The sequence below is a fragment of the Salmo salar genome, chromosome 11 (genome assembly GCF_965601325.2).
Source record: "Salmo salar chromosome 11, fSalSal1, whole genome shotgun sequence".
Lineage (NCBI taxonomy): Eukaryota > Metazoa > Chordata > Actinopteri > Salmoniformes > Salmonidae > Salmo > Salmo salar.
The window spans coordinates 27,907,659-27,921,383 of record NC_138301.1 but is presented as its reverse complement, the minus strand read 5'-3'; the positions used below and the strand labels follow the sequence as shown (position 1 = coordinate 27,921,383).

The 13,725-nt window shown below is 44.1% G+C and overlaps 1 protein-coding gene across 4 annotated transcripts in view; it reads right to left on the bottom strand.

Moving 5' to 3' along the window:
- The window catches only part of LOC106562350 (tyrosine-protein kinase CSK), a 40,795-nt gene that overhangs the window by 14,596 nt on the left and 12,474 nt on the right, over positions 1–13,725 (bottom strand). For 2 of the 4 annotated variants that reach the window (XM_014127175.3, XM_014127176.3), the window contains exon 2: positions 1,277–1,369. In XM_014127175.3, coding sequence (XP_013982650.1) covers positions 1,277–1,291 — 15 coding nt within the window. In that variant the 5' untranslated portion in view covers positions 1,292–1,369. Of the gene's footprint in view, positions 1–853; positions 875–1,147; positions 1,193–1,276; positions 1,370–13,725 lie in introns of those variants that run through there. The other 2 variants (XM_045689285.2, XM_014127177.3) reach the window with 2 other exon arrangements.

Genomic DNA, 13,725 nt, shown 5'->3' with positions numbered 1-13,725 from the left:
CAGCACTATATACATATATACACACAATATAGAGCTATTAGCAGCACTATATACATATATACACACAATATAGAGCTATTAGCAGCACTATATACATATATACACACAATATAGAGCTATTAGCAGCACTATATACATATATACACACAATATAGAGCTATTAGCAGCACTATATACATATATACACACAATATAGAGCTATTAGCAGCACTATATACATATATATACACACAATATAGAGCTATTAGCAGCACTATATACATATATACACACAATATAGAGCTATTAGCAGCACTATATACATATATACACACAATATAGAGCTATTAGCAGCACTATATACATATATACACACAATATAGAGCTATTAGCAGCACTATATACATATATACACACAATATAGAGCTATTAGCAGCACTATATACATATATACACACAATATAGAGCTATTAGCAGCACTATATACATATATACACACAATATAGAGCTATTAGCAGCACTATATACATATATACACACAATATAGAGCTATTAGCAGCACTATATACATATATACACACAATATAGAGCTATTAGCAGCACTATATACATATACACACAATATAGAGCTATTAGCAGCACTATATACATATACATATATACACAATATAGAGCTATTAGCAGCACTATTTTGGTTGATTGTGTGGTCTCAAACCAGTGAGATTATTAACATTCATCAAGAATATGTGCAAAATGTTATTGGGCCTCTGATTTTCACATATAGTCAGATGGGTTATTAGCAATTGCAAGCAGGGGTGTAAAAACAGCTGACTTGTGCACTACTAGCACGCGTGTGTAGATGTGTTCCTCTCACCTGGATCCCAGACATGGTAAAGGGGGGAAGGGGGTGGGGGAGGGGGGGCAGCGTGTGTAGGTGTGTTCCTCTCACCTGGATCCCAGACATGGTAAAGGGGAGAAGGGGGTGGGGGAGGGGGGGCAGCGTGTGTAGGTGTGTTCCTCTCACCTGGATCCCAGACATGGTAAAGGGGGGAAGGGGGTGGGGGAGGGGGGGCAGCGTGTGTAGGTGTGTTCCTCTCACCTGGATCCCAGACATGGTAAAGGGGGGAAGGGGGTGGGGGAGCAGCGTGTGTAGGTGTGTTCCTCTCACCTGGATCCCAGACATGGTAAAGGGGGTGGGGGAGGGGGGGCAGCGTGTGTAGGTGTGTTCCTCTCACCTGGATCCCAGACATGGTAAAGGGGGTGGGGGGGGCAGCGTGTGTAGGTGTGTTCCTCTCACCTGGATCCCAGACATGGTAAAGGGGGTGGGGGAGGGGGGCAGCGGGTGAGGTGTCCTCAGGCAGGTGTCACTGGTCAGCTGGTACCATCAGAGCTGCAGGACAACAGAAGAGAAGACAGACAGTCAATCACCACGTATTGTGGTTCCCTCTGACAGACTAACAAATCAAAATGTATTTATATAGCCCTTCTTACATCAGCTGATATCTCAAAGTGCTGTACAGAAACCCAGCCTAAAACCCCAAACAGCAAGTAATGGAGGTGTAGAAGCATGGTGGCTAGGAAAAACTCCCTAGAAAGGCCAAAACCTAGGAAGGTTTAACACCACACTGAAACAGGATCTATGCTCAGCCTGGTAGACAACCACATGCGGTCTGGTCAGTAAGCAGAAGAGAACCAGATTCAAAATGTTACTCTGGATAGTTCTGTTAAGCAGATTCAATCTGCGGTTCACTGTATGTCAACTCAGTCGCTGTGAATAAGATTCACATGCAGAGGAAAGAAAAGAGCCAACTGTCACTACCTTGTTTTTCAACCAAGGTGCATGAACACTGGCACAACCTCATCTACTGCAACAGAAGAAAAGACACTTAATGTGCTGTTATAGACTGCAATAATAGCCTACGTACCAGAATGAGTGAAATAGGACAAACAAAATAAGACTCCACTATGCAAATAAGCATTTCTAAGCGCCAATAATTGTGCCTCGCCACGGTGACCTTCAGAGCGAGGCGAATGCATGAGAGTTGATCCTCCCAAAGGAAATGAAGCCTCCCTCTGCTCTGATCTCTAAAGCTAAACCCACCACCATCTCAGCTCATCTGTGTCAGGTAGGCCTCTGTGCTGAGAGAGCAGAATGATCTGGATCTAGGCTACAGTAGTGTGCAGTATGGTCTGTATCGGCTGGATCTAGGCTACAGTAGTGTGCCGTATAGTCTGTATCGGCTGGATCTAGGCTACAGTAGTGTGCCGTATGGTCTGTATCGGCTGGATCTAGGCTACAGTAGTGTGCCGTATGGTCTGTATCGGCTGGATCTAGGCTATAGTATGCAGGCAGAACACAGCAGATGCCTGGCCTGAAGGGTGACTTTGTGGTCTGTCCCTGAGGATGAGAAAGAGGAGAGGCACACAACAAGGCCATACGGTTCATGCTGCATCAGACAAAGGCACACACGGCATGGTCAATTCACCACAGGTGGGCCAGTACAGTAGCTCACCAGTCAACACACTGCCTCCCTCACAACCTCATCTACTGCACCTCTCACTTCAGACCGCCCGAGAACAGGAAGTGAGGGGGAAGTGAGTAGTGGAAGTGGCTGACTTGTATTTTCCCCGGTGGCTTGGTGTGGTGGGCAATTAGTGCCTCCCACCTCGCTACAGACAGAGAAAAGGGAGGCACTGGCACTGTGACCAGGGACTCTATTCACTGTCAACCTGTTTTATAGTGCTGCTATTTGGCTGTGGTAGTGTCCAGTCTGTCAATGTTGGGGACAGCAGCCCCACCCAGCCAGATACTGATTGTAACCCAGTGCTTTCGGAATGCCATGCATGTACTGTAGAATTCTAGTGCTATTAAATGATGCATGTCCAGAAGGCCTGGGTGGGCTGGCTGGCCTCATCCATACAACCACTACAGTGTATCAATGGCCTCACAGCAGAGCACTGCTAGTCCTTTTTCCGGTTTTAAAACAGGAAGTTGGCTAATTGCAGACTGCTGCAGATCTGTATGCAAACTGACAGAGCCAAATATAGCAGCTCTGGTATACCCAGAGGCCACCCACTTTTCTATTTGCCATTCTTAGTGTCAGTCAGTGCAAAGGGAAAGCGTCACGCCAAAACCTGTTGTTTTTAATAATAAATACACATCTCTAATCTAGCCTACTTCCACCGTCCTCTAAGAGGGATTGAATATCCTCCTCACTTCAGTGTCAGTCTGCGTATGTTAGGGAAACAGCCATATTCCATCATCCATGGCTCCTATAGTGCTGGTGAAAGGAGATGATTCAACACAGAGCTGGTGAGGAAATCCAGGCAAGGTTTCTGAACCAAGGTAGGAAGGCGGATTACGTCTGAGAAATGAGCTCAACTCCAGCAGCAGTGCTGACGTACTGAGGTCAAAGATAGAGCTGCTTAGAGCCCACTCAGCAAGTCCAGTTCACTGAGGTGCCTACACACACACACACACACACCACACACCCGCCATGTGAGTGATGCTCTATACCTCCGAGCGTAATCTTCTCCTTTCCCACTCATCCCCTCTATTCTTTTCAGCTCTCGCAGCCTCCCTGCTGATATCACTACCATGGAAACCCACAGTGATGTAACACACTATACAACCATGATAACTACCTCTTCACATAGCAGAACACTCCTTTCTCTGCTGAGTTCAGTGACAGTCATTAGGTGCTCCAGTCAGGCTCCATTCACACTAGGTCCACATCAATTCATTCACACTGCTGAGAGAGACACACCGTACTACAGACAACCATAAACTCCATTTTACAAGCACAGCGCTCTGCTGAGCTATCTAGTTGGAAAAACTCTACGCCACTCTCCAGTAAGGGTAAAAAAAACTAATCTCTGAAAGCAAAACCATCAATCCAAAACCTCTCAGTATGCTTCTCTAGCCATCTAGTGTTGAATTAACACAGACATCGATAGTATCCACAGAAAATCTATTACTTCTACCATGTCATACTTGTGTAGTCAACAAGCACTAAGCAAGTAGGTACTGTATATATGCATGTTTGCCAGAAGAGCCTCCCCAGATGGACAGCATTGCTTCGGCTACATGTGAAGTCTTCTGCTTGTGCAGTCAGCGTGCTACTGATTGTTTTCCTGTGCTGGCTGAAGTCTCCATGGCTGCAGCTGGTCGGAAGTGAACAGTAATTCACACTTTCAAAAACAACCACCATCATGATTAGGACTACAGTATGTAACAACTATGCCAGTGAGAGACCGTGTTGATATGTGCCACATTGTGAATATTCTGAGTAGTAAGCTAATGTTTCTCAACAGCATATGCATGACAGGTTTCTCCAGGTAGAAATGGATGGTGCACAGAGGTGAGTTCACATTTCAGACCCGAGTGTCTGGCAGTGGTGGTCGGTGCCATTCAATATTAGGGAGGAGGAACATTTGTTTTTACTGAGCATGGCCTTATTTCTATTAAAGCATATTGGCTGACTGTCCTTCATATTCCATATCAACGTAACGTTGATAGGTTTTGGCTACTAAATGATACTCTAAATTTACCCTTTACCCATCGTGAGGTTGCTACAACGTAGCCTACAAAACGAAAGTTCATAACATAGGTCAAGAGACAAAATTGGAGTAATCAAGGTGAGACAGTGACACATTCAATACCGCCTTGCACACTCTTGCCTGCATCTAGCTGATATGGGGTGTAATCATTAGTCCAAACAGTTTAAATGAAACAGAAATTAGTTTCGATTGGACAAATTCAGGTAGGTCCCTCCCAGTTTCATTCCATTTGCTTCTATTTAAGAAATTTTTGCAACAGAATTGGCAGAATGAATACACACGACTTTTTGGTCCTTTAAAAACCTGCTGTATGTTAAATTGTGTGCTAAAGCTTGGAAAATGACTCTGGATGACAATGTTTTCCTAAAGAATTTAAATCCACTTTGTTTCCTTGCCACAATACTAATGATATCTAAATACTTGTATCATCCCAGCCCTAGTTGTAACCATATTAACGTTATAGTCAACCAAATAGAACTTACGTGTTAGTAATCCCAGTCAAATCTAAGTGGACAAATCACACAGTACAATGTACAACAAGCAGTTTAGCAGTTACACCGGCAGGCCCCGGTGGCAATAAACAAAAGCGAAAGCTTACCTTGGCTTCACTTGGAAGAGTTGCAGTGTTGGATAGCCTTGGCCATCAAGAAAACATAAATAGCATTCCTCTGAGTCAGGTTGTTGAGTAGCTTTAATTAAACTGCATTAGTTGGTAAATGAAAGGTAAACTAAGAAATATATAGCTAGCGCTCCCTCTCCCTGCCTCTTCTCCTTAATTTGAAGAAATGAATTTGTTCAAAACTGTTCAACTATCATCTTTGAGTCAACTACTCACCAGAATGTATGCACTACAGTGCTAGATTGCAAGCATAAGTTATAGCTGTACTAGATTCATAACCTGATCCTTTGATTGGATGGACAAGATGTTAATTCATATTGCAAGGGGTCTGATCGCTTGGACAACTTCCTTCAGAAGTCATAATTACTGTGATAGTCCACAGAAGGGGATGAGAACCATGAGCCTACTAGTTGTTTAAATCAATGTACCCAGAGGAGGACGGAAAACAGCTGTCCTCCAGCTACACCATGGTGCTACCATAGAGGGTGCTGTTGAGGCTACTGTAGCAATTCATTGCTAAACTGTGTTTTAATCAATTATTTGGTGACATGTTATGTTGGGAGGAGTTTCCTGGTAGGCTCAGAGGTTGCAGGTGTGTGCTGGGCCTGTAGCACAGAGTTGGTATTGTAGAGTTTACTGGCAGCAAAGAAAAGTACGGGGAGAAATATGGAAATGTGACCTCCTGACTATGCAAATACAGAGCAACAGCTCACACTACAGTACACACATTCACAGCTCAGTGGAGTGGTCCGATGTTGACGAGACAAGTGCATAACTGTCCACAACAGATGACTCAATAGTTACGTTTTGAATGTGAAAAATTCTTTACACTATTGATTAGCCTAACCACATCAAAATCACAAGATAGGTCAACTATAAAACATTATGTCATTGCACAGAGTATGGAAATCACAAGTGCTATGCACACAAGTGAGATATCATTAGCCTCTCTGCACAGACGCATATTGTAAACAATCCTATGGTGTGAAGCAGTGAATCCAGTGTCATGACTGGTGTCCTCACAGCATCTACTTTCTACTAGCCTTAGCCTAACTGAGTGAGAAGAACTGAACATGGACCCTCCCTTGCAGAGCAGAGTGCAGTGGAAGTTGAGCCATTGTGCTCTGTTACAAGTGTTGGCGGTTCTAAAGCAGGGCACTGACAGACAGTATCAGGGTGCTAAACTGCTCCAGTCAGACAAGGCACAGGCCTGGCTGTCAATGTGTTGTCTGCTGCCCCCCTCCTACTGTCCCTAGTAGCAGGAACCAGGAAGTGAGCTACAATGTGTTAGTGCAGTGAGACACGATGTGCCCTGAGATAGAGCAGCCTGGCTCCCAGAGTCTAATAAGCCCTTCTGTTTTCATCTGTCTGCCCAAACCCGGTGTCCCACTGCCCCAGCAGCACAGAGAGAACAGACAAACGGCACAACGTGAGCTCATGAGTAACATGGCACTTCCACGACGGGACCAGGTCAGCACCCTTAGCACAGAGAAGACAGACACAGGTGACTCCGAATATCTCACATGGCAATTTCTCTGGCAAAATACAGTTTTAAATGCTGGCAAGCTTCCTCAGGCTAGGTGTTTGTCAACGTCTACATAAAGGCACCACAAGGGACACACTATACTTACAACTGGGTTAGTTTCGGTATACAAATAGAATACCCAAGCCTTTGATTGTGGGGAATACACAAAGCTAAAAGTGGAACAAGCTCAACAGCAAGAAGAGAATGATTATATTTGAGTGGAGTGATCAGCCTAGATCTGAATTCCTCTGTTCCAGAGTCATGTGGAGCAGCTATGGGAGGAGAAAGCCATCTGAGGGAGAGAAAGGAAAATACAGAGGAAAAGAATGAGCGAGAAGCCTACAGGAAAAGAGACAAGAAAGAGAGGGAGGTATGTGGGCATCCCGTCGTAGTGCTCCCCTCCTCCACCTCATTAAACAGAGCACGCCTGGCTCTGCCATCTGCTGCATGCCACCTTCTTTCCATCGCTCAATTTTCTCCGTTTTTAGACATGGTCCGTTCTTCACAGTCCCACTGAAACGGATGGACCCATCTGTTGTTTATCTTGTTCTCCTACTCTTCGTTTCAGGGGGATAGACAGATGAACAACAACAGGCTGACTACATGTGAGAGGAGAGGTAGAGAGCAGGAGAGAGAGCTCGTGTTTAAACTTCCGAGGTCCTGACCTGACAACTTCAGTCTTCAGCTCAACAGTCAGCCTGGCCTGACTGGATCTCATCTAGGCTCATCAGTACTCTAGGCTAGGTATTCCAAGCCCATACAAATACTCACTACTAGACCGTCACCATATTACTATTACCCACAGATTGAAGGTTGAGACAGTACAAGAGAGCTGATGCTTTTCTTGTGGCCATCTGAGCGTGAGACCTACTCAGCAAATAGCCTAGGCCTAAGGTACTGTAGTTGTATTAACCTGTTGGGGCTAGGGGGCAGTATTTGCACGGCCAGATAAACGTACCTGATTTAATCTGGTTACTACTCCTGCCCAGTAACTAGAATATGCATATAGTTAGTAGATTTGGATAGAAAACACTCTAAAGTTTCTAAAACTGTTTGAATGGTGTCTGAGTATAACAGAACTCATATGGCAGGCCAAAACCTGAGAAGATTCCATGCAGGAAGTGGAAATCTGATTTGTGGAATCACCTTCAACACTTTGCCTATGAAAACACACAGCGAGTTAGGATTCATTTAGCACTTCCTAAGGCTTCCACTAGATGTCAACAGTCTTTACAAAGTGGTTTGAGTCTTCTCCGGTAGAAACTGACCGATAGAGAGGCTTGGAAAGTTGGTCATGGGGGAGGGCCATTACTACTATGACACAGGAGCCCATGGGTACCCTTTTGTTCTGAAACGTTAAGTAAGACAATGCAATCGTCCGCCTTGAATATTATTGAAGCTCTGGTTGAAAAATGCCCTAAAGATTTATGTTATACAACGTTTGACATGTTTGAACGAACGTAAATATATATTTTTTGCACATTCGTGACGACAAGTCCCGCGCACTTCAGTACATTATGAGTAGCCTTCGGAACGCGCTAACAAGAAGGAGCTATTGGGACAAATTATTAACTTTTTCGAACAAACCTACATTTGTTGTGGACCTGGGATTCCTGGAAGTGCCTTCTGATGAAGATAATCAAAGGTAAGATTTACAATAGTATATTTGATGTTTTGCTTTTACTGTAAAGCCTTTTTGAAATCGGACAACGTGGTTCGATTCAGGAGAGGTGTATCTATAAAATGGTGTAAAATAGTCATACATGTTTGAGAAATTGAAGTTATAGCATTTATGAGGTATTTGTATTTCGCGCGACGTGATTCCACTGGCTGTTGACTAAGGTGGGACGCAAGCGTCCCACGTTCCCAGACAGGTTAAAAGGCCCAAAGCAGCCATTTATCATCTCCATATCAAAATCATTTCTGGGTAACAATTTAGTCCCCTACTGTGATTGTTCTCAAACACAATGGTCAAAAAGAAACTAAAATAGCTTCTTAGCAGAGACCAATGTCTCAAGCAAGATTTTGCTAGTACTGTCTGGGAGTATTCCCGAGTGGGGAGGGAAACAACAAAACTAGCTGTTATTGGCGGAGAGGTTTGGAATGCTTTCTTATTGGTCTATTAACTACTTTACTGCCTGGTGAGGTCACCAGGCAGGCCAAAACTCCATCCCATCAAAACAGACAGAAGTGTAGGCAGTATTTTCAAACAGCTCTTACACTAAAAAGGACATTCACCATTTTAGTATTACTCCAACTTCAATGTGAAAATATACAGTAGATACAGTTGAAGTTGGAAGTTTACATACACTTAGGTTGGAGTCATTAAAACTCATTTTTCAACCACTCCACACATTTCTTGTTAACAAACTATAGTTTTGGCAAGTCAGTTAGGACATCTACTTTGTGCATGACAAGTCATTTTTCCAACAATTGTTTACAGACAGATTTCACTGTATCACAATTCCAGTGGGTCAGAAGTTTATATAAACAATGACTGTGCCTTTTCAAATGACTGTGCCTTTAAAAAGCCTGGAAAATTCCAGAAAATGTCCTACTTTAGAAGCTTCTGATTGACTCAAATGATGTCAATTAGTCTATTGGCGGTGTACCCGAGGATGTATTTCAAGGCCTACCTTCAAACTCAGTGCCGCTTTCCTTGACATCATGGGAAAATAAAAAGATCAGCCAAGACCTCAGAAAAAACAAAATTGTAGACCTCTACAAGTCTGGTTCTTTCTTGGGAGCAATTTCCAAATGCCTGAAGGTACCACGTTCATCTGTACAAACAATAGTACGCAAGTATAAACACCATGGGACCACGCAGCCGTCATACCGCTCAGGAAGGAGACGGGTTCTGTCTCCTAGAGATGAATGTACTTTGGTACGAAAATCAATCCCAGAACAACAGCAAAGGACCTTGTGAAGATGCTGGAGGAAACAGGTACAAAAAGTATCTATATCCACATAACCTGAAAGGCCACTCAGCAAGGAAGAAACCACTGCTCAAAAACCACCATAAATAGCCAGACTACGGTCTGCAACTGCACATAAGGATAAAGATCATACTTTTTGGAGAAATGTCCTCTGGTCTGAAGAAACAAAAATGGAACTGATTGGCCATAATGACCATCTTTATGTTTGGAGGAAAAAGAGGGAGGCTTGCAAGCCGAAGAACACCATCCCAACCGTGAAGCACAGGGGTGGCAGCATCATGTTGTGGGTGTGCTTTGCTGCAGGAGGGACTGATGCACTTCACAAAATAGATGGCATCATGAGAGAAAATTATGCGGATAGATATATAAATAAAAGCAACATCAAGACATCAGTCAGGAAGTTAAAGCTTGGTCGCAAGTGGGTCTTCCAAATGGACAATGACCCCAAGCATACTTCCAAAGCTGTGGCAAATGGCTTAAGGACAACAAAGTCAAGGTATTGGAGTGGCCATCACAAAGCCCTGACCTCAATCACATAGAACATTTGTGGGCAGAACTGAAAAAGCGTGTGTGAGCAAGGAGGTCTACAAACCTGACTCAGTTACACCAGCTCTGTCAGGAGGAATGGATCAAAATTCATTATTGTTGGAAGCTTGTGGAAGGCTACCCAAAACATTTGACCCAAGTTAAACAATTTAAAGGCAATGCTACCAAATACTAATTGAGTGCATGTAAACTTCTGACCCACTGGGAATGTGATGAAAGAAATAAAAGCTGAAAAAGATGTATTCTCTCTACTATTATTCTGACATTTCACATTCTTAAAATAAAGTGGTGATCCTAACTGACCTAAGACAGGGAATTTGTACTAGGATTAAATGTCAGGAATTGTGAAAAACTAAGTTTAAATGTATTTGGCTAAGGTGTATGTAAACTTCCGACTTCAACTATATAAAACAGCAAAATCATGTTTTTGACTGCACTGGGCATTTAATACCTCCAATATAACACCATAAATTCTAAGGCTGGGAATTGCCAGGGAACTCACAATATTATCACGATACTTAGGTGCCGATGCGATATGTATTGCGATTCTATATGTATTGCGATTCAATTGTGCGATTTGATGTTCCAAACATATTGCTCACTGCTGCAGAGAAACAAGAGACCGCATGAGACAAAGTTTTGATCTGTCATGGAAATATAAGTGCTGAAAACATGTTGATTCCTCATTTTAAAATATTATGGAGAACAAGCCATAGGATTCAACATACCAGAGTTTTGGCGGAGGTACAGCCGACCTTGCAATTTTTTTTTATATTATTCATTTAGCCTAGGCTACACACACGGAGTCAAAGTATCAATATATCGTGCAAAATAATACTGTAACAAGCAGCTGTATATCAACCCGCCCCCCCATCACTAATATATTCCCCATCCTCTATTCCATTTGTAGAAAAACATGGTGTAGAGTGAGCGTGTCAGAAAGTCTCACAGGAATGACAGGTAGGCAGCAGTATGCACTTGAGTTCAGTACAGTATGTCATGCAGAAGAAATGGAGGGGGTTGATCTGAGTGAATGTGTAGCCTATTGACAGCACAGTCATAGTAGCTGCAGAGGAGCGCTGAGCAGACGAGAGACAGAGAGAGTCTATTGTGTTAGCAGCAGCAGAGCCGCAGCAGCAGCAGAGCCGCAGCAGCAGCAGAGCCGCAGCAGCAGCAGAGCCGCAGCAGCAGCAGAGCCACAGCAGCAGCAGAGCCACAGCAGCAGCAGAGCCACAGCAGCAGCAGAGCCACAGCAGCAGCAGAGCCACAGCAGCTCTCTTAGCTGTGGTCTCAATCTCAGCACATGCAGGCAATTTGCTAATCTCATTCCATTTATAGCCTCTGCATATCCAGGCAAAGTGAGACTGCATTCATTTTCATAATTGCATACATTAGGAGTGTGCGTACGTATGAGGGGATTCTCTCCGCCCACAGACTGTCAGAGATGCTACAAAGGAAATTCTTCTGGGGAAGGTGGGCAGACAGCTGGAGGGGTGGGGGCTGGAACCCAGAGTTGTCAAGCAGCATGGAGGCAGAGGAGGAATGCACGCTAAGGAGAGGAGTGGGTGACAAAGGAGTTCCTTGAACAGAGACAAATCGAGGCAGAAGGAACTTGAGCCATGAAAGGGGATTTGGGAGGCTGAGAGTGTGAGAGCGAGTGAGAGCGAGAAATGACTGAGCTCAGTCCTGACAGCAGGGTACCGGCACTAGCAGCCAAATAGACTGCTGCAGTGTCTTAAACACGCAGAGAAGCAGTCTGCCTGCCTCAGTCAATGTGCCTCACTGCACAGCTCCCCACTCCGTCTACAGGAGAAGCCAGAGTAATAGGTGACAAAGAGCCTCATCACACACAGCAATGAGAGGGTTCAGCAGAGCAGGGTCCTGGTACAACAAAGCAAATCACTCATCTCCAACTGACAGACTGTGGCAGGGGAGAGTGAGGGAAGAAGAGTGACAGGAAATACAGAGGAGAGGGGGAGAGAGCAGAGGAAGTGAGGGAGACGAACAGAGAGATGAGAGGTTATGGGGTGAAAGGCTGTCCCGTGCTGCTGCGGTAAAGGCTTCAGGGCTGCAGTGACAGTGAGTCCTTTACATTTTAGTAATTTAGCAAAGGCTCTAATCCAGTAGTGAGTACATAGTGAGTGCATACATTTTCATACTTTCCTGTACTGGTCCCCTGTGAGAGTTGTTTCACTCTGACACTAAACATGAATAATGGAGCCACACCCCGTGGCCATCTGACCCTACTGTACACAAGCCAGCACTGCGAATAATCACACAGCGCTAGCCTGTGAATAATGAATCCCTAAACAGACTTCCATTAGCACCCTCCACAGAGACTCACATGCACGCTAACAGAGTGGAATTGAATTCTCTTCCTCATATATCCTCTTTAAAAGACAGATTAGGCTCCTGGTGAGATAAAAGGAAATTGTGGTAGGCTACAATACATCTAATATAAATCTTTGTGAGACAAAGATAATGTCAATAAAGATATTCAACAAATGAAAATCAGAATTAACAAACATGCTTCATTGTAATGAAGGCAACGCATTCTTGATAGGGAAATGAAAATGGTCATAGTGAGGGAAAAAATTATTTGATCCCCTGCTGATTTTGTATGTTTGCCCACTGACAAAGAAATGATCAGTCTATAATTTTAATGGTAGGTTTATTTGAACAGTGAGAGACAGAATAACAAACCAAAAAAATCAAAAAAAAACATGTCAAAAATGTTAAAATGAATTGCATTTTAATGAGGGATATAAGTATTTGCCCCCTCTGCAAAACATGACTTAGTACTTGGGGGCAAAACCCTTGTTGGCAATCACAGAGATCAGACGTTTCTTGTAGTTGGCCACCAGGTTTGCACACATCTCAGGAGGGATTTTGTCCCACTCCTCTTTGCAGATCTTCTCCAAATCATTAAGGTTTCGAGGCTGACGTTTGGCAACTCGAACATTCAGCTCCCTCCACAGATTTTCTATGGGATTAAGGTCTGGAGACTGGCTAGGCCACTCCAGGACCTTAATGGGCTTCTTCTTGAACCACTCCTTTGTTGCCTTGGCCGTGTGTTTTGGGTCATTGTCATGCTGGAATACCCATCCACGACCCATTTTCAATGCCCAGGCTGAGGGAAGGAGGTTCTCACCCAAGATTTGACGGTACATGGCCCCGTCCATCGTCCCTTTGATGCGGTGAAGTTGTCCTGTCCCCTTAGCAGAAAAACACCCCCAAAGCATAATGTTTCCACCTCCATGTTTGACGGTGGGGATTGTGTTCTTGGGGTCATAGGCAGCATTCCTCCTCCTCCAAACACGGCGAGTTGAGTTGATGCCAAAGAGCTCCATTTTGGTCTCATCTGACCACAACACTTTTACCCACTTGTCCTCTGAATCATTCAGATTGTTCATTGGCAAACTTCAGACGGGCATGTATATGTGCTTTCTTGAGCAGGGGGACCTTGCGGGCGCTGCAGGATTTCAGCCTTTCACGGCGTAGTGTGTTACCAATTGTTTTCTTGGTGACTATGGTCCCAGCTGCCTTGAGATCATTGACAA